The sequence below is a fragment of the Lagenorhynchus albirostris genome, chromosome 19, assembly GCF_949774975.1.
Source record: "Lagenorhynchus albirostris chromosome 19, mLagAlb1.1, whole genome shotgun sequence".
Taxonomy (NCBI): domain Eukaryota; kingdom Metazoa; phylum Chordata; class Mammalia; order Artiodactyla; family Delphinidae; genus Lagenorhynchus; species Lagenorhynchus albirostris.
The window spans coordinates 60,296,086-60,320,802 of NC_083113.1; the positions used below are offsets into that span (position 1 = coordinate 60,296,086).

At 61.8% G+C, this 24,717-nt stretch overlaps 2 protein-coding genes across 5 annotated transcripts; one reads left to right on the plus strand and one right to left on the minus strand.

Moving 5' to 3' along the window:
* The first annotated feature begins 645 nt into the window (after positions 1-645).
* On the plus strand, positions 646-14,457 carry DPEP1 (dipeptidase 1). Of its 2 annotated transcripts, XM_060131424.1 has the most exons (11): positions 646-1,108; positions 8,358-8,522; positions 12,039-12,171; positions 12,383-12,493; positions 12,613-12,812; positions 12,957-13,026; positions 13,345-13,521; positions 13,609-13,693; positions 13,767-13,842; positions 13,944-14,079; positions 14,157-14,457. In XM_060131424.1, the coding sequence occupies exons 2-11, from the start codon at positions 8,419-8,421 to the stop codon at positions 14,322-14,324; spliced, it is 1,260 nt and encodes a 419-aa protein (XP_059987407.1). In that variant the 5' UTR covers positions 646-1,108; positions 8,358-8,418; the 3' UTR covers positions 14,325-14,457. The 2 variants fall into 2 exon arrangements, with proteins under 2 accessions (XP_059987407.1, XP_059987406.1); XM_060131423.1 differs by lacking the exon at positions 13,609-13,693 and having other exon boundaries at positions 647-1,061; positions 12,383-12,495; positions 12,593-12,812.
* A 2,541-nt stretch (positions 14,458-16,998) lies between these two features.
* On the minus strand, positions 16,999-23,966 carry CHMP1A (charged multivesicular body protein 1A). 3 transcript variants are annotated; one of them, XM_060131427.1, is made up of 7 exons: positions 23,826-23,966; positions 22,077-22,096; positions 20,244-20,321; positions 19,494-19,640; positions 19,109-19,237; positions 18,649-18,836; positions 16,999-18,398 (listed from the first exon to the last, which is right to left on the minus strand). In XM_060131427.1, the coding sequence occupies exons 1-7, from the start codon at positions 23,830-23,832 to the stop codon at positions 18,377-18,379; spliced, it is 591 nt and encodes a 196-aa protein (XP_059987410.1). In that variant the 5' UTR covers positions 23,833-23,966; the 3' UTR covers positions 16,999-18,376. The 3 variants fall into 3 exon arrangements, with proteins under 3 accessions (XP_059987410.1, XP_059987409.1, XP_059987408.1); XM_060131426.1 differs by having other exon boundaries at positions 19,494-20,321; positions 23,826-23,894; XM_060131425.1 differs by lacking the exons at positions 22,077-22,096; positions 23,826-23,966 and adding an exon at positions 20,748-21,017.
* Between the last annotated feature and the right edge of the window lie 751 nt (positions 23,967-24,717).

Consider the following 24,717-nt stretch of genomic DNA (forward strand, 5'->3'; position numbering starts at 1 on the left):
GCCACCCTGACCCGGCTCTCCTCCCGGGCCCTCCCCTCCCTGTGCCGTTCACCCCGCACCCGGGAAGGGGAGGGTCGAGGGAGTGGATTGCTTCCAGAGCCTCAGCAGGGGGCCTCCTAGCTCCGCAGCCTCTGCTTAGATCCCCACCCCCTCCTCACACTCTGGATCTCCTTGAACTTCGAGGTGGGGAGAGCCCCCGACCCGGGCCCCACGGCCACGTCCCCTTCCTCGCAGTTCTGGTATCTGAGCTCATCACAGCACTGCCCCGACTAGGGGGCTGTCCCCACTCAGAGTCGGCGTCTGCGGCCCAGGAGGGGGCCAGGGCAGAGGGCAGGCGGGAGTGCGGCTGTGCACGCCCCACTGTGCCCCCGCCCGGGCTTCGGGGAGCCAGGGTGCGCCCAGCTGTGTGTGCCCTCCCCGGATGGCGATGGGACTGCCAGGTGCCTGCCAGTGCCGACCGGGCTCTTCCCCACCTCCCACGCTAACCGCAGAACCCTGAAACCAATTAGCGCAGCCAGCCCCCAGCTGGGCTGGGTCACCACCCAGACCTTCCCCTGGGTTTGGAAGTCCCGTGTCTCTGCCAGAGGACATTCCGATCCCTGACTGCTTCTGACGCTCCTGTAGCTGGGGATGTTACATATATAGAAACCAGGGCCCCCAGCCTCTGGGCCCCGCTGCGGCCGAGGATGCCTTCCAGCCCTGAGACACAGCGGTGTTCCCCCCAGCAGTGAGGGCGGTGGGCAGGGGTGGAACCCCGGGCCCTCAGGTGACAGGCTGCCCTCTGCCTGGGATGCTGTGCGCCAGGCGGGAGGGACCCGGGGCCCAGGTGTCCCCCGTGAGCCTCCTCCCCACAGCTCCTAACTCAGCCCTCCCACCGATGCCAGCAGCCTGCCGGAGGCGGCCCCCACCCCCGACCACCCGGCCAGAGGCCCGAGGCCCAGCCCGAGGGTCAGAGGGCGCTGAGACCCGGTGTGTGCCGGGCACGCCTGGCTCACGTGTCTGCGGAAACGCGGACCAGCTGACACGTGTGCGGCATTCGGCCCTCTGTCCCGTGCTCTGAGGTGTGTCGAGAAGGCCCCCGGGGGAGCTGCTGTTCTGTGTGAGGGAGGTGAGGCCGCCTGCGGAACTCAGGGGTAGATGGAACTTGAGAAAAACAGAAACAAAGCCCCAGGCCTCGCGGGGAGCCCGGCGCAGTGCTGTCTGGGCTGCAGGATGGCCGTCTCCTCCTGCCACCGCGGGCCGCCTGGGTCAGGGAGCTGTGGAGAAGCTGGTGGAGAAGCCACGAGCCTGAAGGCCACTTCCGGGGGCTGGGTGGACGGGGTGTCGTCCGTGAGGAAACTGGGCAGTGAGGATCTGGGGGCAGAGGTCCCGGTGGTGGCTTCATGGCTGGGCATGGAAGGTTGAGGGGCCTGGGGACAGCCCAACCCAGATGTAGCCGGGTCGTGTGCCAGGCTCTGTGGGTGGTCACGGGCTGAGGGCATGGCTGCCGGCCCCGAGGTGGGCGTGGGGGCCGGGTGGGCACAATGACACAGATACAAGGGCGTCTGCAAGGCTAAGCATGTGTGTTGTGTGCTGCGTATGTGACAGGACAGGCCTGGTAAGAGTGTGTGTGTGTGTGAGTGTGTGATCACATCTTTGTACTTATGTCTGAGTGTGTGTCTGAGTGTGTGATCACATCTTTGTACTTACATCTGAGTGTTTGTGTGATCACATCTGTGTACTTATGTCTGAGTGTGTGTGTGTCACATCTTTGTACTTATGTCTGAGTGTGTGCAGTTACATTTACATGCTAAGTATGCGTGTCTCTGTATGTGAACGTCTGCATATGTGCTGATCACATGTACAAGTCTTCACGTGTGTACTTGTAAGCATGTGCTGTGTCTGCACACGCAGGTGTGGGACATGTCTGAGCATTCTCGTGTGTGACGTTCAGGTGCGTACGTGTGCAGGTATGGGGGTCACGGGTAGGTGTGTCTGCACGTTCTCTGTGTTGGTGTCTCTGGGGGCACAGGCGTCTGCACGCAGGTGGTTGTGCGTGTACACCTGTGTGTGCATTGGATGTGGGTGTGCTCTGTAGCCTGGGTGGGTGTGTGGTTGGCTGTGTTTGCACGTCTCTCTGTGTGTTTGCTCACGCACATAGCGTGTGTATTCCTGAGGGATGTGGGCTGTGGACTCAGGCCCTCCGTGCTGCTCTGGGCTGTGCCGGGGCCTGGGCTCTGGTCCCTCCTGGCTGGTTGACAGCCCGGCCCACGTGGGTGGGGGCAGTTTCGGTGGACCCAATCTTGGTCCTGGGAGCTCGGGTGAGCGCCTGGCCTGCCGTGCAGGGGCCTCGGGTGTGTGAGGATGCAGCTGGGCCCTGACTGCTCCCTGGACGCGGAATCTGCCGCCTCTCTGTGGCTCTGGGCGAAACTGAACAGCACTGTTTAGTTTTTGTGTGTTTATTTTCCGGTGTTCCTTCTGTTTACGGCAAGTGACGTTGATGTTTCCAGTTAATAATATTATTCTCCTTATTTAAGTAAAAAGTGATAATGCTTTAAAGCAAACTATTAAGCGGCCCCGCTGAGAGCTGAGCTGGCTGCAAGCCTCGGGCGTCCTCCCAGGGACCCGCCGGGAAGAGCACGTGTCCTCGGCCGCCACCCATGTGGGGCTTCTCGTTACTAAGGCGACAGTGGGGTGCAGCCACCTCCAGGAGGCCGAGGCGGTTCGGCTTACTCACCCCATTTTACAGACCAGGACACTGGTCACCGGCAGTGGAAGAAGGGCCAGCAGGTCAGCTCCCCGCCGCCGCACAATACGTCCTCGGCGGGCTCCCATCGCTCACGTTTCCGGGCCCGGCGGGGCCAGCTGGTCTCTGGCCCGCGGATCCGGCCTCAGCCAGGAGCTGGCAGGGGGGCCGGCGGTCAGCCAGCCGGCAGGGAGCTGGGCTGGTGGCTGCCTTCCCGACGGAGTGTCCAGCACAGGAGCCAGGCGGCAGCATGGAAGTCACGCCTGCTGCCTTCTCTCTGCGCGTCAAGCCAAGTGTCCCCCCTCTTGGCGGACAATTAGGAGGGCGCATGGATGGAGACGTGGGGGCTGCCGGCTCCGGAAAACGCAGCTGGCCACACGGGAGTTTGAACCCAGGGTGGCCTGGTTTCCAAGCTCGTGCTCTTAACAAAGCCTGTTCCCACCTCCTGAGAGCCAGTCTCTGAAATCAAAGGACCTGGGCCAGGCCGTCGGGCCGCGGCTCTGTCCCTGAGGCTCACGTCCCTGGGTGCCAGCTACCAGCACAAGAGGAAGAAACAGGAATTAGAAGCAGAAGCCCTGTGAGAATCCTCCATAGCGACACCCACTGCATCCTCTAGGTCAGAAGGTCGGCCTGGGATGGACATTTCCTCGCCATGTCTGTCAAGGTGGGAGGACTTGACTCAAGCAGAACCTGCTGTGTCAGAGAAAGGCAGGACCCTCAGCAGTCAGGTTCAGCCTGTCTCTGGGGATAAGAAGCGGGACGGAGGTGACCCCTTCGGGAACATGTACAGAGGGGGCGGCAGGTGGACAGGGGGCAGCCACCCAGCAGAAATCGGAGAGGAACTCGGTTCAGACGTCACGGGAGGGGGTGGGAGTGAGATACGTGGCTGAAATCGGGCTTGTGGACGGCTGGATCGTGGACCAGCTGACCCCCAGCGCCCAAGTACCCAAACGCACAACCCTGGTTGGCCCACGGCCAGGCTGACTCTGGGGGAAAAGGCACCAGTGGGTCCTTCCCTAAAAGACCATTTGTTTTGAGAATCAGGGCTGCTATTGACATGGTCATGTTAGATGCTGACATTAAGGGCCCCCACTGTAATGGCGGCCCCCCTCTTGAACCTGGGAGGCTGCCCGTGTATCCACAGCACCGCAGCCTCGCTACTGCTACATCCTTAATTATTACGTTTGAAGTGACAAAGACCTCCAGCCTGCACATGCAACAAAAGGTCCAGATAAACAATGGAAAAAAAAAAAGGTCCAGAGGAAACAAAACTTCTCACTGATATCAGACAATATGGCTTCCGTGACAAGAACAAGGTGCAAAGGAAAAAAAAAACCCACCACCAACAGAAACACAAGAAAGCACTCTTGGGAGATTAAGTATATAATTCCTGAAAGAAAACTTTGGATAAAAGTGCTCGAATTCAGAACTGAGGAAATTCATAGAATAAATGCAAAGAACAGAATCTCTATTCTATTCATAAATTCACAGAACAGAAACGCATAGAATAAAAGCACGAGGAAACCTAAAACAGGAGAGGAAAACACAAGAGACAAAAAGGATCAACGCGGGATGTCCAGCATCTGACTGAGCGCCGTGCCCAGGAGAGTGGGCAAAGAGGATGCAGGAGAGAAGGGATTCCAGGGCGTGTCCCGGGACCAGAGGCAGAGCTGGTGAACATGGGTGCAGGGCGGTCGGATGAAACAGAGTCTCCAAGGAGGCACGACACTGAGAAAGTGCAGAGCCCACGGAGAAAGAGGGGATTCAAGGAGATTGTGCAAGAAGGCAACACGCCGCCTACAGAGAACTGGGTTCCCGACAGCGGTGCGGTGCGGACGGCCCCAGAACGTTCGCTTTCTGAGAGGAGACGGTTTATGACCCGGAACTGCATGGCCGGTAAAACCGCTGCTCAGTCATGAGGGCCTAATAATGGCACGTGCAAACGCGCCGGGACTTGGAAATCCACTTCCCGCACACCCACTGCTAGCGGCAGTTTGGGGACCAGCTCTACCAAAAAGGACATAAACTGAAAGGCAGAGGGCTCAGGGCAGAAATCAAGTGGGAACCACAGATCCGAAGCCAGGGGCGGTGAGGTAGGAGGCCCAGAGCTTGGAAGATTGTGAGGACATGGTAACAGCACCCAGTGGAAGGAGAAAAAGGCAACCAGAGACCCCAGACTCCGGAGCACACAGGTTCAAGGGTGATTTCGGGGGCCTGACCCGCGAGTCCATAGGGTGGCGATCCCAGCAGGAGGTACCACGGTGACTTGTGTTCCAGACAGACGCTGCGGCTGAGGAGCGTGAGCACTTACACAGCAGCCCAACCCTGCGCGCCCCGGCCAGCCGCAGGCTGTGAGTCACCGGAGAGGGTGTGGGACAGACGCTGCACGGCCCGAGCCCTCCTGGACGTGGACTTGGGCCCTCTGGGTGTCATGTTCCGGGGCCGTCGTCCTGGACATCCTCTCCTGTTTGAACAAGGGTGCACCCAGCCTTGAGTCTTCTCATGCTCGGGTCACCCTGGGAAGTGTGGTCACGCCCTCAGCTTAGCTCCTAGAAACGCCGGCCTCTGTCACCAACTTGCAAGAGAGTCCTGCAGCTGATGTCACGAAACCTAATGTGAATGGCCCGGTGAGACCAGCTGTGCGGAACCGCGGGGGGAGCTGGGACCAGAGGAAAGGTCAGATGTGGCCTTGACTCTATCTAAAAGTTTCACATTTCGTTCATCATGGATTTTTTGGGGGGGGCCAGGAATTTTTGATTTTTAAAAATATTGCGTTAAAATATTAGTTACCTCCATGACTGAGGTTCCTAGTGTCCCCGCTTTGAAATTTGCCCCCAAGACGGTGCCTCGCTCTCCCTGCCCTCGCCGGGCCCGGGCACCGGAGCTGCAGAGGTGGGAGGCTGGGGCCAAGTCTCACCACAGGGAGGAGAGAGTCCGTAGGTGACGTGCAGAGTGGATGGTGGGGGGCCCGTCCCTCGGTGACACGGCGACAACGAGAAAATAACACTGAAAGTCCCCCTCCCGCAGTGCAACTGGGCCGTGGGCCCCTCCACTTCCTTCCTTTCCAGTGGGCTGTTAAATGAATGAAGTATTACAGAGGAATGAGCAGAGAATTTAAAATCCTTTAAGCAATTAAATGAATTCTGAATTTAAAATGAAAAGAAGGTCAAAATTAAGTGTCTGGGAGATTTAAAGAGACAAACCCATGGAGCCCCCTGGGGAGGGTGGAAGGGGTAAAGGAGAACTTTACCCTGGCAGACCTGGAGGGCCCGCGTGCTCACAAAGGAGCAGTCTGCCGCGGGGACCCCTCAGCCACGGAAGCAGACACGTGGATCACACAGGATGCCACTATACCCAGGGAAATGGCCGAGGAAGCGCCGCAGACAAATGAGAAAGAAATCAGAACGCATATCTCAGGAGAGGAGGAGACAAAGTATACGAGACACAGCAAACCTAAGAAAATGTGTGGTTACATGTAAATGAGTGTCACGCCCCGTGGGCTGTACTCCAGTGTTAAGGAGTTTATATGTTGAAAGAGACACACAGACTTAAATACGACTGTTCCAAAGTATGAGGGAAGACACTAGCAAAGTAGTGACACGCAGAGGAACTTCCTAACCATGGTAGGAAAGGAATCAAAGTAACACGAAGAGCACGGCAGAAGCAAGAAACGGGAGGAGCACGGCCGGCCGTCGCTTGGGAAGTAGCGAGGCTAAGGGGGGATGCAGTGCTGTCACCGTCGTACTGGCTTAAACGGTCACATTTACAGACAGAGGCGCTCAGATGAGGTGAAGAAATAAAATACAGTTATATGCTCTTGCAACTTCCCTGGCGGTCAAGGGGTTAAGACTTCGCCTTCCAGCGCAGGGGGTGCTGGTTCCATCCCCAGTCCGGGAGCTAAGAGCCCACGAGCCTCGCAGCCGAAAAAGCAAAACGGAAAACAGAAGCAACATTGTAACAAATTCCATAAAGACCTTAAAAACGGTCCACATGAAAAAAAAAAAGAAAATTAAAAAATATACAATTACATGCTCTTAAAAAAAGCCAACTCTGAAACAAAAACGATAAGGGGAAAAGGTTGAAAATACGTAGAGTCAAATGGAGCAGGCCGGTGTGAACAAGGGGGGACGTGTGCTCACAGCCATGTCAGAGAGGAGGGTTCCGGGGAGAAGCCCCCCAGCTGCAGACGGGCATCGCCCACCACAAAGCAGCAGCGTCGGGTCGCAGAGACAGGCCGGGGAGGTGGAGGGGGCTGGACACAGAGCACGGAGGACCGCCGAGGTGCTGGGGCCATGGGGACAGTGCGAAGGGCAGACGGGGTCCTGGCTCGGGGTGGCGGAGGGACACACTCGGCTTTAAAGCCCGTGTCCTGGCCCAGCACCTGCTGGGCCACGGTTCCCAGGCAGCGTGGGCAGAGTCCTGGATTCCTCACTCTTCAAGGGGGTCTTTTGTGCACAGAGTGGTGAAGAGGGTGGAATCCCAGGGCCTGGCACTGAGGATGCCCCTGTCGGGAGCGGGGGCAAGTCCTCGATGGGGTCTGGGGCCGGTGGCCTCGTCCCCGAGCATCTGGGTGGAGGACGCCCTGGAGCCCCTCCCCCCGGGGTGATGGTGGGTGGAGGGAGGGAAGGTAGACAGCTCCCCGCTCTGCGCAGTCTCCCCTGAGAGCTGCCGTTTCAACAGGAGGGAGACGGGGCTGGAGGCCCAGGCCCCGGGATGCAGAGCTAATGACGGCAGAGCCAGGGTTCGGACGTGACCCCTTCCCAGGCGGGAGGAAGGGCCTGGAGCTGGGCCCATCCTGTCCTTGGGGCCAGGTCGGGGCTCGGGGAGGCCACCGGCCTGGGACCTGGGCTCCACAGGGCAGTTCTGCGTGAGGGTCCAAAGCCATCCAGGGACAGAGGTGCCAGGGAGCCCAGCGAGGGGGTAGGGTCTCCACAGCTCAGCTGCCCTGAGGATCCAGAGTGGGCTGGGGTCACCCAGGTGCCCAGCAAAACCCTGGATGCTGGCCCAGCCCTGGGGCCGGGATTCACGATTCACTGGGCCCGGCGCTGCCTGGGCATCGGGTTCTCAGAACCGTGCCCCCCACCCTCCAGCCCCTGCCTCCTCCGGGAGACCTGAGTGTGCGCCCCCAGCTCTAAGGAAATGCAAACGCTCTAAGCTTCCGACCCCAAGCCCCAGCATCCAACAGGCTCGGTCAGAAGCCTGCAGCCGGAGCGCGGGTCAGTGTGCAGACGCCCCCAGCACTGCAGTGGAGTGTGGCAGGAGTGCCCCTGCCGGGCTGTGCTCCACCTTGCAAGAAAAGTAACAAAAAACTACAGGCAAACAAAGGGATACATTCAAGTACACAAAACTGAATCTCGTTTGTAGACCTCAGACACCGGGTCCTGGGGGCAGGACACAACAAACGCTGGCGGCCCCTTTCCCTGCGCGCGCCCATCCTCTGCCCCACTTCTGGGCACCAGTCCCGCCCCTGGGGTTTTACCACACTTGGCCTGGCCCAGACAGCGACGCCCAGCCTCAGGGGCTAGGAACTCCCATGGATCCACCCTCGCGGGGAATGTGCTGATTACTGATAAACAGGGGAGGTCCTGGCAGCAATCACCTGGACCAAAGCCCTCTGTCTTGTGGCGCCCAGGACGGCGGGTCAGGACACACGCACAGGAGCAGCAGGGGAGCGCATCCCTGGGGACCGCGCCATGTGGGCCAGCTGGTGGTTCTGGCCCCTGGTGGCCGTCTGCACTGCGGACCAGTTCCGGAACACAGCGGAGAGGATCATGCAGGGCACGCCTGTCATTGACGGGTAAGCAGCCCCCCATGTGACGGCCCCGGGGGTCCGGGCGGGGGGCGCTAGGGTCGAGGCTCATGTGCCCTTGACCTGAGACAGGAGCTGCCCTGTCTCCAATGGGACTCAGTTTCTCCAACTGCACTATGGCCTTTGCCCTTTGCTGGACTCAGTTTTTTTGTGGGCTCTCTCAGGGCCCCAGAGACTTCAGTACATGAGGGCCTGTGGGGAACGCGGCAGGAAGGAGGTGAATAGTGAGGCCCCCAAGGCCTCAGCATCTCCCGGGACAGCCCACAGCCTGGACCCCTGGGGGCTGGATCCCAGCTCAGAGTGGGGCTGGGGCTGGGGGCCGTTGGGGCCTGGCCCAGGGTCCTGTGTCACAGGAAGTGCAGGTGAGGGTGGTGTCTGATGTGGCCCTTGGGGGACCCTCTCGTCAAGCCCACCCCTCGCTCCATCCACCTGGGGTGACCCCATCAGGCCTGTGCGCCCGGCCTGACCTCACCGAGGCATCTCACGCTTCAGTGCCCCAGTCCAAGCTCCTGGGTGCCCACTCCCCCTGCCCCTCTTCCAGCCAAGACCCTGGTGACACCTTGTCACTCTCTCCCTGATGTCACAGCCAACCTGGCCGCGCCTGCCCCCTTCACTTACCCTCCACCCCCGCCCCTGTGCCTCTGACTGCCCCCTCCTGCCCCTGGCCTGAGGTCAGGTCTCCGCACTGCAGCCAGAGGAAGTCTTGGAGACACAAGTACCAGCCCCTGCCCTTCCAGCTCCAACTCCCACAGAGCTCAGAGCAGTAGCCGGAGTCCTTCCAGCGGCCCCCAGGGCCCCTCGACGCTGCAGGCAGGCCTGGCACTGCCCTTGCCGCTCCCGCCCCCAACTCCTCGGGGCTCTCCCAGCCCTGGGAAGGACGCCACCTGTACACACACACTCCCGCCCCACCTGCTCTTTCCCACCGGGTGCTGGGAAAGTTGGGGTACCCACTTGCCCAGGCTTTATGGGACAAAAGCTCTGCAAGAAAAGCAGAGAAAACAGGTGTCTCATCACATAAGACTGGCAGGGAAATGAGGGGCAGCCCTAGATAAAGGAAGCGGCCATCAGGGGTCAGAGTGCACCCTTCCCTCCCTCCCTCAGTCCTCCCCTGGTCCCTCCCCTCCCCCTCCTTCCTGGACCTCCCATCCCCCTGCCTGCCTCTGAGGGTCCTCACATGGCTGGGTCTCCTCACAGGCATAGGAAGTTTGCTGCAGAGGCCGCTGTCCTTTGCTCGCATCCGGGAGGCCCTGCTGTCTGGCAGGTCTGGGCTCAGGGAGCGGGCATCCCAGGTCAGCAAGGGCAGGTAGAATATGCCAACAAAATGAATGTTCCTTCCTTCCGGGGGACTCAGGGTGGCTGGGCACACGGAGAGGGGCTCCGAGTTTAGGTGCTGGGAGCTGTCCAGATGTCCATGTGAGGGGTAAGATGGCTCAAAGAGCCCAGACAGCCAGGAGTACTCAGGAAGCTGGGATTTGGGGAGCTGGGATTATCCAAAGTCTTAGAAGGCCAAGACTAGGCTGACAGAATCAAAACCAGTTAGTATTAGCTACTCCTGTGGGTAAGAGAGACCCAAATAAGTAGCTTCAACAACAGAGCAGTCCAGACGGAGTCCTGGCATGGCATTCCATAATGGTGTGGCCACCATTCCCACAGTTACCTCATGATTTAATATGGCTGCACCAGCTCCAGCCATCACATCTGTAAGCCGTAGCTGGCCTCAGTGTGTGTTTGGCTGTCGTTTCTAGCACTTCCCAGCACTCGGAATCCTCCCCTCTCATCTTTGGGTAGGGTGGCAGGGTCCTCTGTCACAGCTGAGGATGCTACCCAGGCCACACAGATAAGGAGGGCAGATCCGTCAGCCTCCAGAACAGACTCCAAGATGTGGTGTTGACCTTAGCGCGGATACCTACAAAGGGAGGACAGGCTGAGGCGAGGAGGGAAGAGCAAAGCGGAGGCAGCTGGAGCGTGGGGCCGGATTTCCTAGAGGGGCAAAGGAGTGAAGTCCTGCTCAGCGCTGCCTTGGGGACAGTGACCAGGGCCAGCCCCCCCCCAACTCTGCAGTGAGGCAGTGACCTCGCCTCCCTGGAGCTCATCCACCCCTCAGTCAGCAAAGGCGTCCTGACCACCAGCCCATGCCCAGCAGTCAAACCTCACACCGGGGGCCATGGCCACCTTGCTGTGGAAGAGCCCACCCCAGGGGGCCGGACGACGTAGGCTGTCACGGCGTTAACATTGTCAGTGAGCTGGGGAGGAGGGGTGGATGGGAGGGCCCGCAGTGGGAGCAAAGCCCCCTCCGGGCTGTCCTCACAGCCCCCTTGTCACCAGGCTAGGGATCCGCTGGTCGGCTCCCTGCACGTCCCGGGCGTGTGTGCCCGTTGGCTGGTAAAAGCCAGATGCCGACTGGTGGGCCAGGGCTGGGCCTGAGACTCTGAAATTCTAATCAGCTCCCAGGGGCCAAGGCCCCTGCCGGCACCTGGAGCTCATGGCTCCCAGCAGTCTCTCCCCTTGGGGCTGCTCCTGGATGCAGGGAGGAATGTGCCCCACGGGTCCTGCCCCGGAAGACCCCCAGCAGCTGTTGAGAGCCCTCCCTGTCCCCTGCCCCTCGTCCTGCCTGTCTAGTCCCCTCCTCTCCTCTCCCCGCACCTCACCTCCTCCTCCAATGCACTCACCGCCTACCAGCTCCTGGGAGAACTTCAGAGGGCCTGTCCTTTGGAAGCACAGAGGGATCTTCTTGGAAATGGTGCAGGACTGTCCCCAGGGACAGAGGCAGCAGAGGGCCTCTGGGGCCCCCAAATCCCACACTGGTGCCCTGCTCCCATGGCTGCCCCCCAGGGTAGGCCACGCCCCACACTTCCCCACCCTCTCCCTGCAGCAGAAGCATTTCATTTTTTTTTTTTTTTTTTTGCCATACGCGGGCCTCTCACTGTTGTGGCCTCTCCCGTTGCGGAGCACAGGCTCCGGACGCGCAGGCTCAGCGGCCACGGCCCACGGGCCCAGCCGCTCCGCGGCACGTGGGATCTTCCAGGACTGGGGCACGAACCCGCGTCCCCTGCATCGGCAGGCGGACTCTCAACCACTGCGCCACCAGGGCAGCCCAGGATTTCATCTTTAATCTGTGAATCTCCCCCAGGCCTGCACTCAGCAGCCCCACGTCAACCAGCCTTGTTCGTGGAGATTGTTTCAACTCCAAGCTCCCCCTCCCTCCACGATTTTGAAGCCAAGCCGGCATCTGCCCTCCCTCTCCCCCCAGTGAGAGGCTCCGGGAGGGAAGACCTGTCCACTTAGGGCTCAGTTCAGTGGCCTGGCCTGGGGGTGCAGCCAGCTGAGAAGCTCACCTGTGCTCAGGTGTGCTCAGATGACAGCAGTCACCCTGCGACCTCCCTAGTCTTCAGCCCATGAGAAGAGGAGCTGGAGAAGGCACAGCCTGCCCGGGAGGCAGCTCGGGGGGCCCGGGTCCGAGGGGCCTCCTGACCTGCCCCTGACCCCTCCGCCTGGCCCCTCCAGGCACAATGACCTGCCCTGGCAACTGCTGAAACTGTTCAACAATCAGCTTCAGGACCCGAGGGCCAACCTGACCAGCCTGGCCCACACGCACACCAACATCCCCAAGCTGAGGGCTGGCTTTGTGGGTGCCCAGGTATGGTCGGCCCGGAGCCTGAGGCGCTGGAGCCTATCGCCTCCTCTCTTGCTGCCCCTCCCTGGTGGCGGCGTGCGGCCCCGGGCCCTTAGAGGGGGCTCCGGTAGCCACTCAGGCTGCGGGGAGGGCTTCCGTGGCTAGAGGGAAGCCAGAGCTCGTGTGCCTGGGGCCCGGCTCCTGAGCTCCCAGCGCCCCCCCCGTGACCCCGCAGTTCTGGTCTGCGTACACGCCCTGCGACACCCAGAACAAGGATGCCGTGAAGAGGACGCTGGAGCAGGTCGACGTCATCCACCGCATGTACCAGCTGTGCCCCGAGGCCTTCGTGTGTCGCCGACAGCACGGGGGGGGGGGGCGCCCGCCAGCCCCGGTCCTGAGCAGGGGCTGCTGCACCGCTCTGCGGTTTGCTTCACGTGGAAGCCAGTCCCCACACCCGACACCCAGGCACACGTGTCGCCCGGTGCCCACTGCCCCGGCCGGGCTCTCCTTGCAGGCATCCGGCGGGCCTTCCGGGAGGGAAAGGTGGCCAGTCTGGTCGGCGTGGAGGGCGGCCACTCCATCGACAGCAGCCTGGGCGTCCTGCGGGCGCTCTACCACCTGGGCATGCGGTACCTGACTCTCACCCACAGCTGCAACACGCCCTGGTGAGCAGCCCCGGGGGGCCGGCCGGGCGGGAGGGTCTCAGAGCAGGGACCGCCCCGGCACCTGTCTCTCCTCCTGAGGGTCCTGAGGTGGGTGGGCCCGGACAACCACTCTGCCCCTCGGGCGCCTGCCCTCTGCTCTCCCAGGGCCGACAACTGGCTGGTGGACACGGGAGAGGACGAGGCCCGCAGCCAAGGCCTGTCACTCTTTGGGCAGGTGAGTGGGGGGCGGGGCCTCGGTCACCCTCAGAGGACCCGGCATGTCACCTGTTTCCTCAACTGTGAGATGGGCCAGCAGGACGGGCCTTCCACTGGAACCCACTGGTCATTAGAGTGGCCTCCAGTCTTTCAGCCCCTGAAGGGCTTGTTGACACCTGGCCAGTACCCTTCCCCACACCTGGACTTCCCAGGCGGCCGCCAGAAACCCCAGAAGGTCGTGTGAACCCAAGCGTGCACGGCACAGCCTGCCTGGTCCCAGGGTGCTGGCTGAGACCCTCCAGGCTGTGCGGGTCCCCTGAGCCCCGTCCCCCCTCAGAGTGTCGTGAAGGAGATGAACCGACTGGGCATCATCATCGACCTGGCCCACGCGTCCATGGCCACCATGAAGGCTGTGCTGCAGCTGTCCAAGGCCCCCGTGGTCTTCAGCCACTCCTCGGCCTACAGTGTGTGCCGGCACCGGCGCAACGTGCCCGACGACGTGCTCCAGCTGGTGGTGAGAGGCTGGGCCGGGCCGTCCGCTCCTGGCTGGCCCCCGCGGCCTGGCCGCCCTGCCCACGGTGCCGCCCTCTCTCCCGAGCAGAAGGAGACGGGCAGCCTGGTGATGGTGAACTTCTACAGTGACTACGTTTCCTGCAGAGCGGAGGCCAACTTGTCCCAAGTGGCAGGTGGGCGGGGCTGAGCGGCCGGGGCTCCGGGCCGGGGCCTCTCGCAGGGCCCTCACGTGCCGCCTCTCCGCAGATCACCTGGACCACATCAAGAAGGTGGCGGGGGCCGGAGCCGTGGGCTTGGGTGGGGACTACGATGGTGTGTCCAGGTGAGGCGACACCCCCTCCACGTGCTGTGAGGGGCGGGGTGGGGGCGCCCAGGCCCTGCCCCCCGGGATGCCGAGCCTGGCTTTCTCCACCCGCATCTCAGGCTTCCCTCGGGGCTTGAGGACGTGTCCAAGTATCCAGACCTGGCCGCCGAGCTGCTGAGGAGACAGTGGACCGAGGCAGAGGTCAAGGGCGTCCTGGCAGACAACCTGCTGAGGGTCTTCGAGGCGGTGGAGCAGGTGAGCGGCCCCGCAATCCCCGCGCCGCCGACCACCTCCTGCCCTCAGGCAGGCAGCTGACCTGCATCTTTCCCCAGGCGCGCAGTCACACACAGGCTCCCGGCGAGGAGCCCATCCCCTTGGGCCAGCTGGAGGCCTCCTGCAGGACCAGCTACGGCTACTCAGGGGCCCCCAGCCTCCACCTCCAGCCGGGGGCCCTGCTGGCCTCCCTTGCACTCCTCGTCCTCTGCCCGTGTCGCCTCTGACACCCTGGGTGCTAGAACGGCAGCGACTCCCCGTGCGCTCAGACTGGCCTGTCCTGGGCAGGCACCTGCGCTCCCCTGGGCGGCACAAAACACAGGCACGGCGGGACCCTCAATAAAGTCGCCGATCCTTTGAGTCTCGTGTCATCAGCACCCTGGCCCTGGAGGGGGCTCCTGGCTGGACACCAGACACAGGAGTGCCTGAGTCCTGAAGGTCAGGGCCAGAGGGGTCAGGGTCTGAGAGGCTTTGCGTGGACGTTGCTGGAGGGTCTTTAAAATAACACACAGTCCAGGCTCCGGCTGCCACCTCCCCACGCACATCTGTATACAGATGCGTGCACACACACAGGCACGCACACGTGTGCACATCTGCACCCCATATCCTCATACCGGTGCACACCCATGCTCTCACATATACACACCCACACACACACACACGCTTGTGCCCACGGCCCACCCCTTGGGCCAGCCTCTCTTGGCAAACAGGAAAGCAAGGTCCGGAGCAGGGAGGAACCCAGCCCTGCAGGGTGTCCTCACACACCATGAACAAGGACCCTGCAGGGCAGGGCTCCGCCCAAGGGGGGCTCAGTAGCGTTCCCCCTGCCACCGGTCATCCGGTGCATGTGTCTTGAGATGAATAACTTGGTGACAGACCCTGGACAAGACCCCCAACGCATCCCTCCTGGCCCCTTTCCAGGCCAGAGCCCCTGAGGATGCCCCTCTGCGCCGTTACCCACTGGTGCCTGCCAGCCTGGGCCGTGGGAGCCAGCGAGGGCCTCTGGGCTGTGGCCCTGCCTCTCGCTCCCAGCAGGCACTCTCTCCAGGGATACCTAAAGCCACCAGCAGGGACACTGTGGGTGTTTGCTGATCACTTAGGATCAGTTTAACGGTAAAGGAGAAGAAGGGGTTTCTGTCCTGAGTTGGCTGAACCCTGCCCAGCATGCCAGCCTGCCATGGCTGGCTGATTTATCAGGGCTGGAGGGCCCCCTGGTGGGCCGCAGGCGGGCACGCCTGAGTTTGCTAACTGGGAGGGATTTTCCCATACGAAACGCTGTAATATTCGTCTGAAATAATCTTAACCACGTTAGAATCACACCCGAGGCCACACCTCACGTGTCATCCCCAGCATCTGGTTCTGGGGACCCTTCTGCTCACCCCTCATTCACCCTGGGAGACACAGGCCTGCAGGCCTTTCCTGGGGGGCCTGGTAAGGGGCTCCAGGGAGGCGGGTGCCACACCCGGGCCCACCCAGCAGCGTGGAGCCTGCTCAGGAGCCCCTGGAGGGCTGTCTCCCCAGGCAGGGCCCACATCAGCGATTCTCCAACCAGGCAACAAGCGGCCCCAGGCCCTGTTCAAACCCAGACGTGCTCGGAGGGGACAAGGGGGACCCAGAGCCACAGGTGGTCACTCTGACAGGCGGGCTGGGCACAAGGGGCATGGACCCCACTGTGGTTCCGACTCTACAACCCTGGCCACGGATCACACGCCCCAAAAACCTGATCAAGACCATCCAGGCCGCGAAGCACCAGCGTGAAACACAAGGCAAATAATCTAACAGAGACGACACATCGAGGGGCCCAGCAAGGCCTGCGACAAACCCAGTCCTCTGGTGGGTAAGGGCGTCTCTCGGGGGTGGGGGCAGCCAGCAGTGCTGAAACTAGAACTTTGTGTGGGGAACAGGGGCTGAGAACCTGAAAACGGGGTTTTCCCTGCCCAAGGAGTAACCCAGAGGGGGAGGCCTGACAAGTGCAAACCTGTGGTCCCCGTGCCCACGGGGCGTGTGTGTGTGTGTGTGTGTGTGTGTCGGTGTGTGTCCGGACATAGTTTCTGGTGCACACAGTGGGGTGCCCGGACGTAGTTCCCGTGAGCACAGAGGGGGGCCCACAGACGTGCTTCGTGTGAGCGGTGGGTTGTGGGGAAGGTGGCCGGACGTACTTTCTGGTGCACATAGGGTGGTGCACCAACATGGTTCCGGCGCGCACAGAGGGGGCGCGCTGACGTGGCTCACGTGTCCAGAGAGGGGCGCACCGACGTGGTTTCCGGTGCACACAGCGGGGTGACCAGATGTGGTTCCCGTGAGTACAGAGGGGCGCCCGGTGGTAGTTTCCGGGGGCACACAGGGGTGCGCACGGATGTAGTTTCTGGTGCACACAGCGGGGCACAGGGACTTGTTTTCCGGCGCACACATAGGTTGCCCGGTAGCGGTTTCTGGGGCACACGGGGTGGGGGGCGCCCGGACGCAGTTCCCACGAGCACACCGGTGCAGACCCACTGGCCTCGAGACCGTCCCGGTCACGTAGAGAAATGGGAGGGCCTGTGCCACGTTCGGGGCTGGAGGGACCACAGGGTAATAACGTGAGGGCTGTTTCCTGATTTGGTCGGTTCTACGGTAACTAGGTTGACGTGAGGGAAGCTCCTACAGGGAAGTATACAGAAGTTGTGTACTTGGTTTGCAGCTGTTACATAAGTTTAAAAGTATTTCAAGGTAAAATCGTAGAGGAACTGTGGATCTGATTCGGCCTCACCGAGCAGGGCCTGGGAATCCCACTCCTCACAGCACCCCAGCTGCCCTCCTTCAGGAACCCGTCAGCCTCCTACTGGCGGGCTGGACTGCAAGCCGACCGTCCCCTTAAGGCCCCCACCCCACCCCAGGCCACTAAAGCAAAGATGGAGACAGTTCTCGGGCATCAACCTCTTTATTCACAACAGCATTTCAGGAAAAGGCAAACTTCGCCTGCTGCCCTTTGATGCAGTGTGGCCTCTGCCCCCAGCGGGCGTCTCCGTGGAGCTCTGCACCCCCTGGGGACCTTCTCTGAACCCCTGGCACGTGGGAGCCCCAAGGGATGATGGCCAGGGAGTAAGGCGAGGTCGGCATCACAGAAGAAAAACCAGGTGGCTCTTGAAGCCCATTCTCTCCGGCCTCACACCACAGTCCAGAGCCCCAGGCAGCCCACAGCACAACTTACTGTACAGAGCACCCAAGGGCTCCAAGTCCAGGAAGAATCAAACGCAGAGAGCCAGGGAAAGTTCTCCCACGTTTCTGTCCGTGACAGCCAGCGCTGTGAGGACAGACGGCCAGCCAGAGGCCTCTGGTCAGCACCGACAAGCAGTGCTCTCCAGCTGACGCTGGGGAGGGGCTCATACCAAACGCTCCCCATCTACTTGCTCCTTCTTTTTGGCAAAAAAAAAAAAAAAAAATCCCTGGAAGCTTCAGGAAAACGAAGTAAACTTCAGTAATTGGAGAAAACAGAAAAGTGCAGCCTGTCTGAAGCTCCCCTCAGGCCAGCCCAGCACGGCGTCAGAAGCACTGCCACTGCTGGCCCCACTGAGGGCGGCTCTTCCATCAGCTGCTCCAGCTTCAAGGTCAACAGCGTGAGCCCACAAGGCAGCGAGAGCCAGATGGGGGAGGCACCCCATCATTTATAGTGACAGGAGCAAAGCATCCCCCCCAGGAGGGGGAGGCGCCTGCTCCCTGGCTGGGAGGGGCCTCAGCGTAGACTCCGGCTCCCTAGAGGAGAGTCCGCAGGGCCCGAGCCCTCCAGAGGCGCAGGGGAGAGAGGATGCAGACCCCCGGGGGCCCGCTGGACTGGGAGCTAGGCGCCTTACACTGGGGAGCCCGAGCGGGGCCCATGCAGCTGGCAGGACCAGGTTCTAAATGGAGTCGGGGGGCCTCCAGGGGTCCCTAGCAACAGCCTGCAGCCCTGACCCCCACTGGCTGACCACTCCCAGTGCGTGTGCCATCACATGGAGTCTGAAAGCCCCCATATCGACGTGGCAGCCACCAGCCAGTCCCTGGGGGTTTCTCAGTGGTGGTGGACGGAGGGGAGCCTGCAGATCGCCTAGCTGGTGGCCCGGAGTCACAGAAATTACCCACAGAAGTCAGAAGTTTGTGCAAACTCGCCCAGCCGGACACAGACCCACACCCGTGCTCAGAGAAGAGGCAGAGTCCCAGGCCTGGCAGGTGAGAGGGGGAGAGCAGTGGGGAGGGGGCAGAGGCGGCCTTCCCAGCCCTTCCCCTATGAGGCCGGGAGGGAGCACGCTGCCGCTTGGCTCCACTAATTCCTCAGGGCGGCCAACCTGCAAAGGACAACAGCATTCCCTGAGGCCCCGGCAATAGCTCCACCCCGGCTTTCCCAGGCCCTTTTCCAGGCCGGCGTAGTCCTGTCCCCCGCCTTCTAGGGGGAGCTATAGACGGTGAGCAGGGTCTGAGCCAGGGGCGGGGACTGAGCTGCTCCTGGGCCTGCAGGCACCGAGGCCGGGGTTTCTGCGTCCCTCCCAAGCTCCCGCCCAGCACGCTGCCCGCCCAGCACAGGTGCCCCTGGCCCACCTCCGAGACAGCTGGTCCTCCTGGCTGCGCACGGAGCTCTCGCCCACGGCAGAGGCGCCCTCGGGCAGCTGGCTGAGCTGGTCCAGGACCTCTAGGCCATTCTCCTCGGCGATTTGCATGATGAGGCTGTCCACCTGCTCCTGTGGTGTGGTCAGCGTGGTGGCCGAGCTCATGGAGTCCTCCATCACCTGGGGGTCGTGTGCCGGGCGGTCAGGGCTTCCTGTGGCTCCCTCCCCCCGCCAGCCCCCTTGTGGCGCTCTCCCCAGCGCACTCCCTCTGGCGTGCTGGTCCTGGGGCACAGCTGCCTGCACGCGCACCCATCCCCGGCCCCAGGCCCCCCTCTCCCCTGCTGGACCTCTGCGGGCCGGTCTGGACTCCCCACGAGGAGCCAGGTTCCCGGGAGGGGAAGGGGCCACACGCCTGGCCGTCACCCGCACACCCGGGCCCTGGGCCGACGTACCGACGTGTGCACGTCCAGGTTCTGCACCTGCTGCTCAAATCTGTCCATCACCGCAGAGACCTTCTGCAGGTCCATGGTGCTGAGGGCCCGGTCCAGGGCTTTGGTCACCTGCGCCATGTTCTTGGTCACCTGGCAGAGGCGGGAGTGAGGAGGCAGGCAGGGCCCTCAGGGCCCCCGCACCCCCGCCCCCGGCATGGCACGTCCCCAGATGGCGCCGTCGATGGAAGGACGGACTCTGGAGAGAGCCTTCGGGGTGCGTCTGCCGCTCTAGCACCGCCCTTACCGTAGGGAGGGAATGCCGGCCTGACCGCTTGCGCCGGGCCACCCCCTCGACTCTGCCAGCAGGAGCCGGCCCCGGGCACGTGGCGCCCGGCCTAGCACTCACCCCCTTCATGGTCACGGCCGTCTGCACCTTGGAGGCCACGGCATCCACGCGGGACGCCATGCGGAGCCAGTTCACACCTTCGTTCTTCTTGCGAATGGCGTTCTCAGCGTACACCCGCGCACACTCCACATTCTTCTGCTGAAGGGCCTGAAATGCAGGGGGAAATGCCAGCTGGGGCCCGGCCCCGGCCAGTCCTGGGGCGCCGTCTGCTGCTGTGGGGCAGCCCCTTCTCAGCCTCTCTGCAGGTTTTCTCATCAGAAATGTCTCAGGAGTGAGGGTGTCCAGGGGCAGGGCCCCCAGCCAGCCCTCAGAGAAAGTCAGACGAGAGAGCCGGGCTCAGGAAAACACGGCCACCTTTCCAGGCCTCTCCACTCCCACCGACACACTCAGCTGCCCTCACACGACGTAGCTCCGCCTGGAAGCAGCAGAGCTTGAAAAGCCAGCGCAGGCAGTGCTGATTCCAAAGGCATCACGACTATGGCGGTGACGTGGCTTCAGACTGGGATGTCGGCTGCGTTCCCCTTTTGCCCTGGGAGCCTCAGTCTGGCTGAGGAGTCATCCAAACCCAGCACCCCAGGAGCTACTCTAGCCGCTAACCAGCTGTAAGAAAGCCCCCCACGGAGAGCACAGCAACCCCAGGAGCCTCCAGCCCTGCCCCGCCCCACAGAGGGGTTCGGCCTCTGCCCAGGCCCGAGGAGCACAGGACCCACAGGAGGAAAGGCCCGGCCCGGCGGCAGCGCCTGCACTCACCTTCTTCACCTTGGCCTGCTCCGCCTTGGAGTCCTTCTCCGCCTTCTTGGCCAGCTTCTCCAGCTGCTTTGCAGTGAACTGACGGACAGGAGGCTGGGTCACCACCCGGCCCACCCCCCATCCTGCTCCCCGCCCTCCTGGGCTGTAAGTTCGTTCCGAGGGTGGACATCGCTGATCCCTCACGACTGCTGCCTCTGCTGGACAATCCGCTGCCCACTAGGACGTCGGTGCCCGTCCGTGCGCTTGTGCCCCCTCTACACAGCCCAGCTCCCAGCGGCCTCAGCCCCTCCTTCCACCAGCCTGAAGCACGACACACCGGCTCCCTGTTCCACGGGTCAGCAGCTGGCGGCACACTGAGAAACTGCCCACAGGCCTTGGCCAGCGCCACACAGATGCTGCCACCGTAAACCCCTCCCTCTTTGACCGCCTTGGTGTCCAGGCCTCAGGCTAATGTCTCCCCTGCTCCCGTGGTCCAGCCTCTGTGCAGATCAACGCTTCCCTAACCTCAGGCTCACGGGCACAGGGCGCTCTCTCCAAAGTCATCCCCGATTCCCGGTCATCAGACACAATTCTGAGGGGCCTTTAAATCAATGTCTGCAGCACCTGACTCGCTGACCATTTTTTCTTCCTGCACGGTCCAGTGCAGTAGCTACTAGACACACGTAGCTACTTAAATTACCTAAAATTAAGTGAAAGTAAAAATTCAGTCCCGCAAGCCACATTCCAAGTGTCTGATGGGGCCAGTGTCAGGCATCGCCATGTCGGGCTACCCTAGCCCGGCTCTGCGCCCAGAGCCCCACTCCTGCCCCATGGTGCTGAGGGCCCGGTCCAGGGCTTTGGTCAGTCCTGGGGCCGCTCATGTCAGAGGCTCCGTGGCCTGCTCTGTCCTCTGCCTTCTGCGTCCAGGCTTGCCCAGCCCCCCGCCCACTGCCCTCCACACACAGCCTGAAGTACACACTGGGCCACCATCCGCCACCTCTAAACAAAGTCCACCACTCTGGCCTGGTGCCCTGGGACCCGCTGCTCAGCTGCAGCAGGGACCGCCTGGCATGACCTCGCACACCCCAGCCCTGGTCAGTGGCCCTCCACAGGCCTCAGGTGACCAGAAGCTGGCAGGGAGAAGACTCAGATGACCCAAGGGAACAGCAGCCTTCCAGAGGCCAGTTTCCTAACTCTGGTCCTGTCAACACTGTTCTCTCGGCCAACGTCACTCACCGACCTGGGAGGGTCCCCAGCCCTCGGGCCCCTCCCACAGCCCTGGGTGCCCCCATGCACTTGGGACGTTTTGTTGTGGAAAAAAGCTTTCTTGTCTGTCCACCCCGACCAGCTACGTTCCTCAGGGAAAAGTCCAGATTTTCCTGACCTGGGAATCTGGCCTGGAGGCCCCACAGCAGAGGCAGTGCAGCTGCTACAGTCGGGGGCCGATGCCCGTCACTCCTCCCGTCCTTCGGAACCCACCATGGATGGGCACCTAGGAGGGCCCTACGGGAACTGGGGCAGGGGCTTGCCGACACCACCCCGGGCAGGGGGACTGCTCAGCTGCCCGGAATGCTCTCCTGCACGTGTTTCTGAAGGACTTGAGGCAACCGTTTTAAACGCGTCGTGGAACATTAAGGGACGCACACACGCGTGCGCTCATGAATGAGGCCAAATGATCTGCTTCCGCTCAGCCCCAGACAAGCTAGCACACCACCTCCCTGACCCCTCGGTCATCAGTCTGGCTGAGCACGATCCTGAGTGTGACTCACACCATCTGTCCCCACTGACAACCAGCATCTGTCCCCACTGACAACCAGCAGGCCGGGATGGGGTGAAGGGCCACTCAGTACATACCTTCAGCTGGAACAGGGTATCTGCAAAGAGAGGAGATGGTTTGAGGATTTTAAGAAATGTGAGAAGCAACGCTCCTAACCAGCTGGTGGGGGCACTACGACCCTCCTGGACGTGAAGAGCTGGAACAGAACTGGGGCCTTCAGGGAGGCCTACTCACACCAGCTCTGCCCCTCCTTAGCCTCCCTGACTCTCCAATTCAGGAAAACACCAGGATAGTACCAGCTGACCTTAAGGGTTAGCGTGCGGGGGAATGTCATGGGTGCAGCGTGTGGCCCATGGTGAAAACTCGAGATGGTTTGTAATCAGTGCAGCTTTCCAAAGGACCCTTGGGAGCCCTCCCCAATTTAACGAGGGTTAGTACTCGACAGTCTATTCTTTACGGATAAAACAGCACGGCGATGACTCTTACGCCATAAAAGAGCTGGCCCACAGAGACCGCTCTCCATGGGAGCTGCCATTTCTGAGCCATCGAATCAGGCTCAGGTGCCCCCCTACCCTCAATGAGGAACTGGAGACCTGTGTGTGTTACTGGCTAAGTCCCTCGGTATCTGAACTTGCTGCTCACTTGCCCAAACTCAAGAGCTCAGTAGATTCTCCTTCATCTTAAAACTATCTCAGTGTATATCCCATTCCTAAATTGGGGGAATGATTTCTGAAAGGGTGTACCACACTAGCCCGGAATGAAGAAACGAAGTCCTGCAACCAGAATCCAGGACCACAAAGGTATGTGAAGGCTCCCAGCTGCGAGCCCAGTGGAGCTCCGTGCAGCTCTCACCTGTCACTGCGGGCCCTAGTCAAGGCCAGAGCTGTCTGCATCTCTGGAGAAACAGGTGGCAGGCAGTGTGCTCACTGCCGGGAAAGCAAGGCTGGGCTGGGTGTGGCCCAGACTTGAGTGGGAAGCACAGACTCTGAAGGGCAAAACCTAACCCCGGAGAAAAGGGATACAGGCAAAACAATTCCCTGGAGAGCTGAAGCCGAGTGAGCTGTGAGGCAAAACCCAACGTGCGCGCGCGCGTGGGGTGGGGGTATAGCTGTTCATCTTCTCCCTGAGGCAATCTGCATAGGATTTCCTTCATGACAATAACACTGCACAGCCTTTCTACCACACTAGCACTTAAATATCCTGGCAAATGTCGGTATCTTCATTTTATCACTGATGCTTCCTGCTCTGGAGGAGAGCAGGGCAGAGGGCCCTGAGGGGGCGCTGCAGGCAGTGGAGGACCAGGCCTCCTGGGGCCTGTACCTGCACGGACTCCTCAACCTGTTTTCCCATCTGCAGAATGGGCGCATACGGGTCCTATCTCAAGAGCTGTTGTGCCTGTACGTAGTGAGGGCTTTCTGCCAGAGCTCTTATTTCTCTTAGCGGTGTTCTGGGCGCAGTGGTGCAACTGTCTCCTTTTCGGGTGCCCTCTGACCCGGCATCCCAGGGCCCCCAAAGGCCGATGTCCCTCACCAGTACCGCAGGGGCAGGTGGGGCAGGGGCAGACGGTGGCTGAGGAGGGCCGGGGAAGGGGGTCGGGGATCAGGGAAGGGGATCGGAGTCCTGGGTCGAGGCCCCGGGGTCGAGGTCGGGGTCCTGGGTCCCGGGGTATGGTGTCGGGGATCGGGGTCCCGGGTGGAGACCCCGGGATCCGGTACCGGGGATCGGGGCCCAGGGTCCGGGATCGAGGCCAGGTGCACCCGCCTGAGCCCCGCCCACGGGAGAGGCGGCCCCGCCCCGCGCGGCCCCGGAGGGCGGCGGCCTCTCACCGTCCATGGCCGGTCCGGCAGCGGCAGCCCTGGCAGAGGCGGACGGACTGGATCTCCCGGCGGCGTCAACCGAACCGACCGGCGCGGGCTGGCGGGCTGGAGGGCAGGGACTGCCGGGTCGCTGCCGCTTCCGGCGGCCGGGAGCTCTCGCGAGAGGACGGTTCGGTATCGCGGGCGGTGGCGTTGCCGTGGCGACCGCGCGGGCCAGGGAGGCGGCGGCCGGGCCTTTTGTGAGTCAGTGGGCTGGGCTCCCACTGAGGTGCAGGGTCCGCGCCTGCGTCGCGGGGCAGTCACCTATGGGACTTTCCAAAAGCAAACACAAACTCCGGAAAGGTAAAGGGCCGCCGCCCCGCAGTCTCCACGGCGCGGCCCCGCCCCCGCCCCCACAAATCCTCCTGCGCCGGGTCCTCGCTGATGATCTTGCCTCGGGGACCTTTTCATCCGGGGAATATCCACGTGTAGGGAAATGGAGTGACCCAAGTCTTTCACGCTATCTTACTTCATTCCGGACCAAAGCAGGCGACTGAAGAAGGGTGGAATCCTTTGCCCTAGACTCAGTAAAATATAGGTCTAATTAATTACCCATATATTTCAGGTGAGGAGCCAAAGTCGGGGCGCACCTGTTCAATCCCAGAGGCTACGGAAAGGCCGGTGGACAGGCCTTCACAAGAGTCTGAGAAGCCTCTAGACACCAAGCCTGCAGAGAGCTTCCATGAGAAGAAAGGGGCAGCCAAGCGGCAGTGGCCTTCATCTGAAGCGGAAGGTAGGACACACCCAGGAGGGTACAGAACCTGAGGCGCGTTTGGGGATGGGGCGCACAGGAGCCTCTGGTGGGATGCTAGTAGCAGGGGGCGTGCCCAACGGTGGAGGGGGTTTTAGGACCTTTAATATC

What these genes read in the sequence shown, in the direction of transcription:
- CHMP1A (XM_060131425.1), bottom strand. Translation starts at nt 20,786, where the DNA reads ATGACTTTGGAGAGAGCGCCCTGTGCCCGTGAGCCTGAG. An exon ending in ACCTGGACGTGCACACGTCG is followed by an intron (nt 18,837 to 19,108) that starts GTACGTCGGCCC and finishes CACGACCCCCAG; the next exon opens with GTGATGGAGGACTCCATGAG. An exon ending in GAGGACCAGCTGTCTCGGAG is followed by an intron (nt 18,399 to 18,648) that starts GTGGGCCAGGGG and finishes TGTCCTTTGCAG; the next exon opens with GTTGGCCGCCCTGAGGAATT.
- DPEP1 (XM_060131424.1), top strand. Translation starts at nt 8,419, where the DNA reads ATGTGGGCCAGCTGGTGGTTCTGGCCCCTGGTGGCCGTCTGCACTGCG. An exon ending in CTGGCTTTGTGGGTGCCCAG is followed by an intron (nt 12,172 to 12,382) that starts GTATGGTCGGCC and finishes GTGACCCCGCAG; the next exon opens with TTCTGGTCTGCGTACACGCC. An exon ending in ACGACGTGCTCCAGCTGGTG is followed by an intron (nt 13,522 to 13,608) that starts GTGAGAGGCTGG and finishes TCTCCCGAGCAG; the next exon opens with AAGGAGACGGGCAGCCTGGT.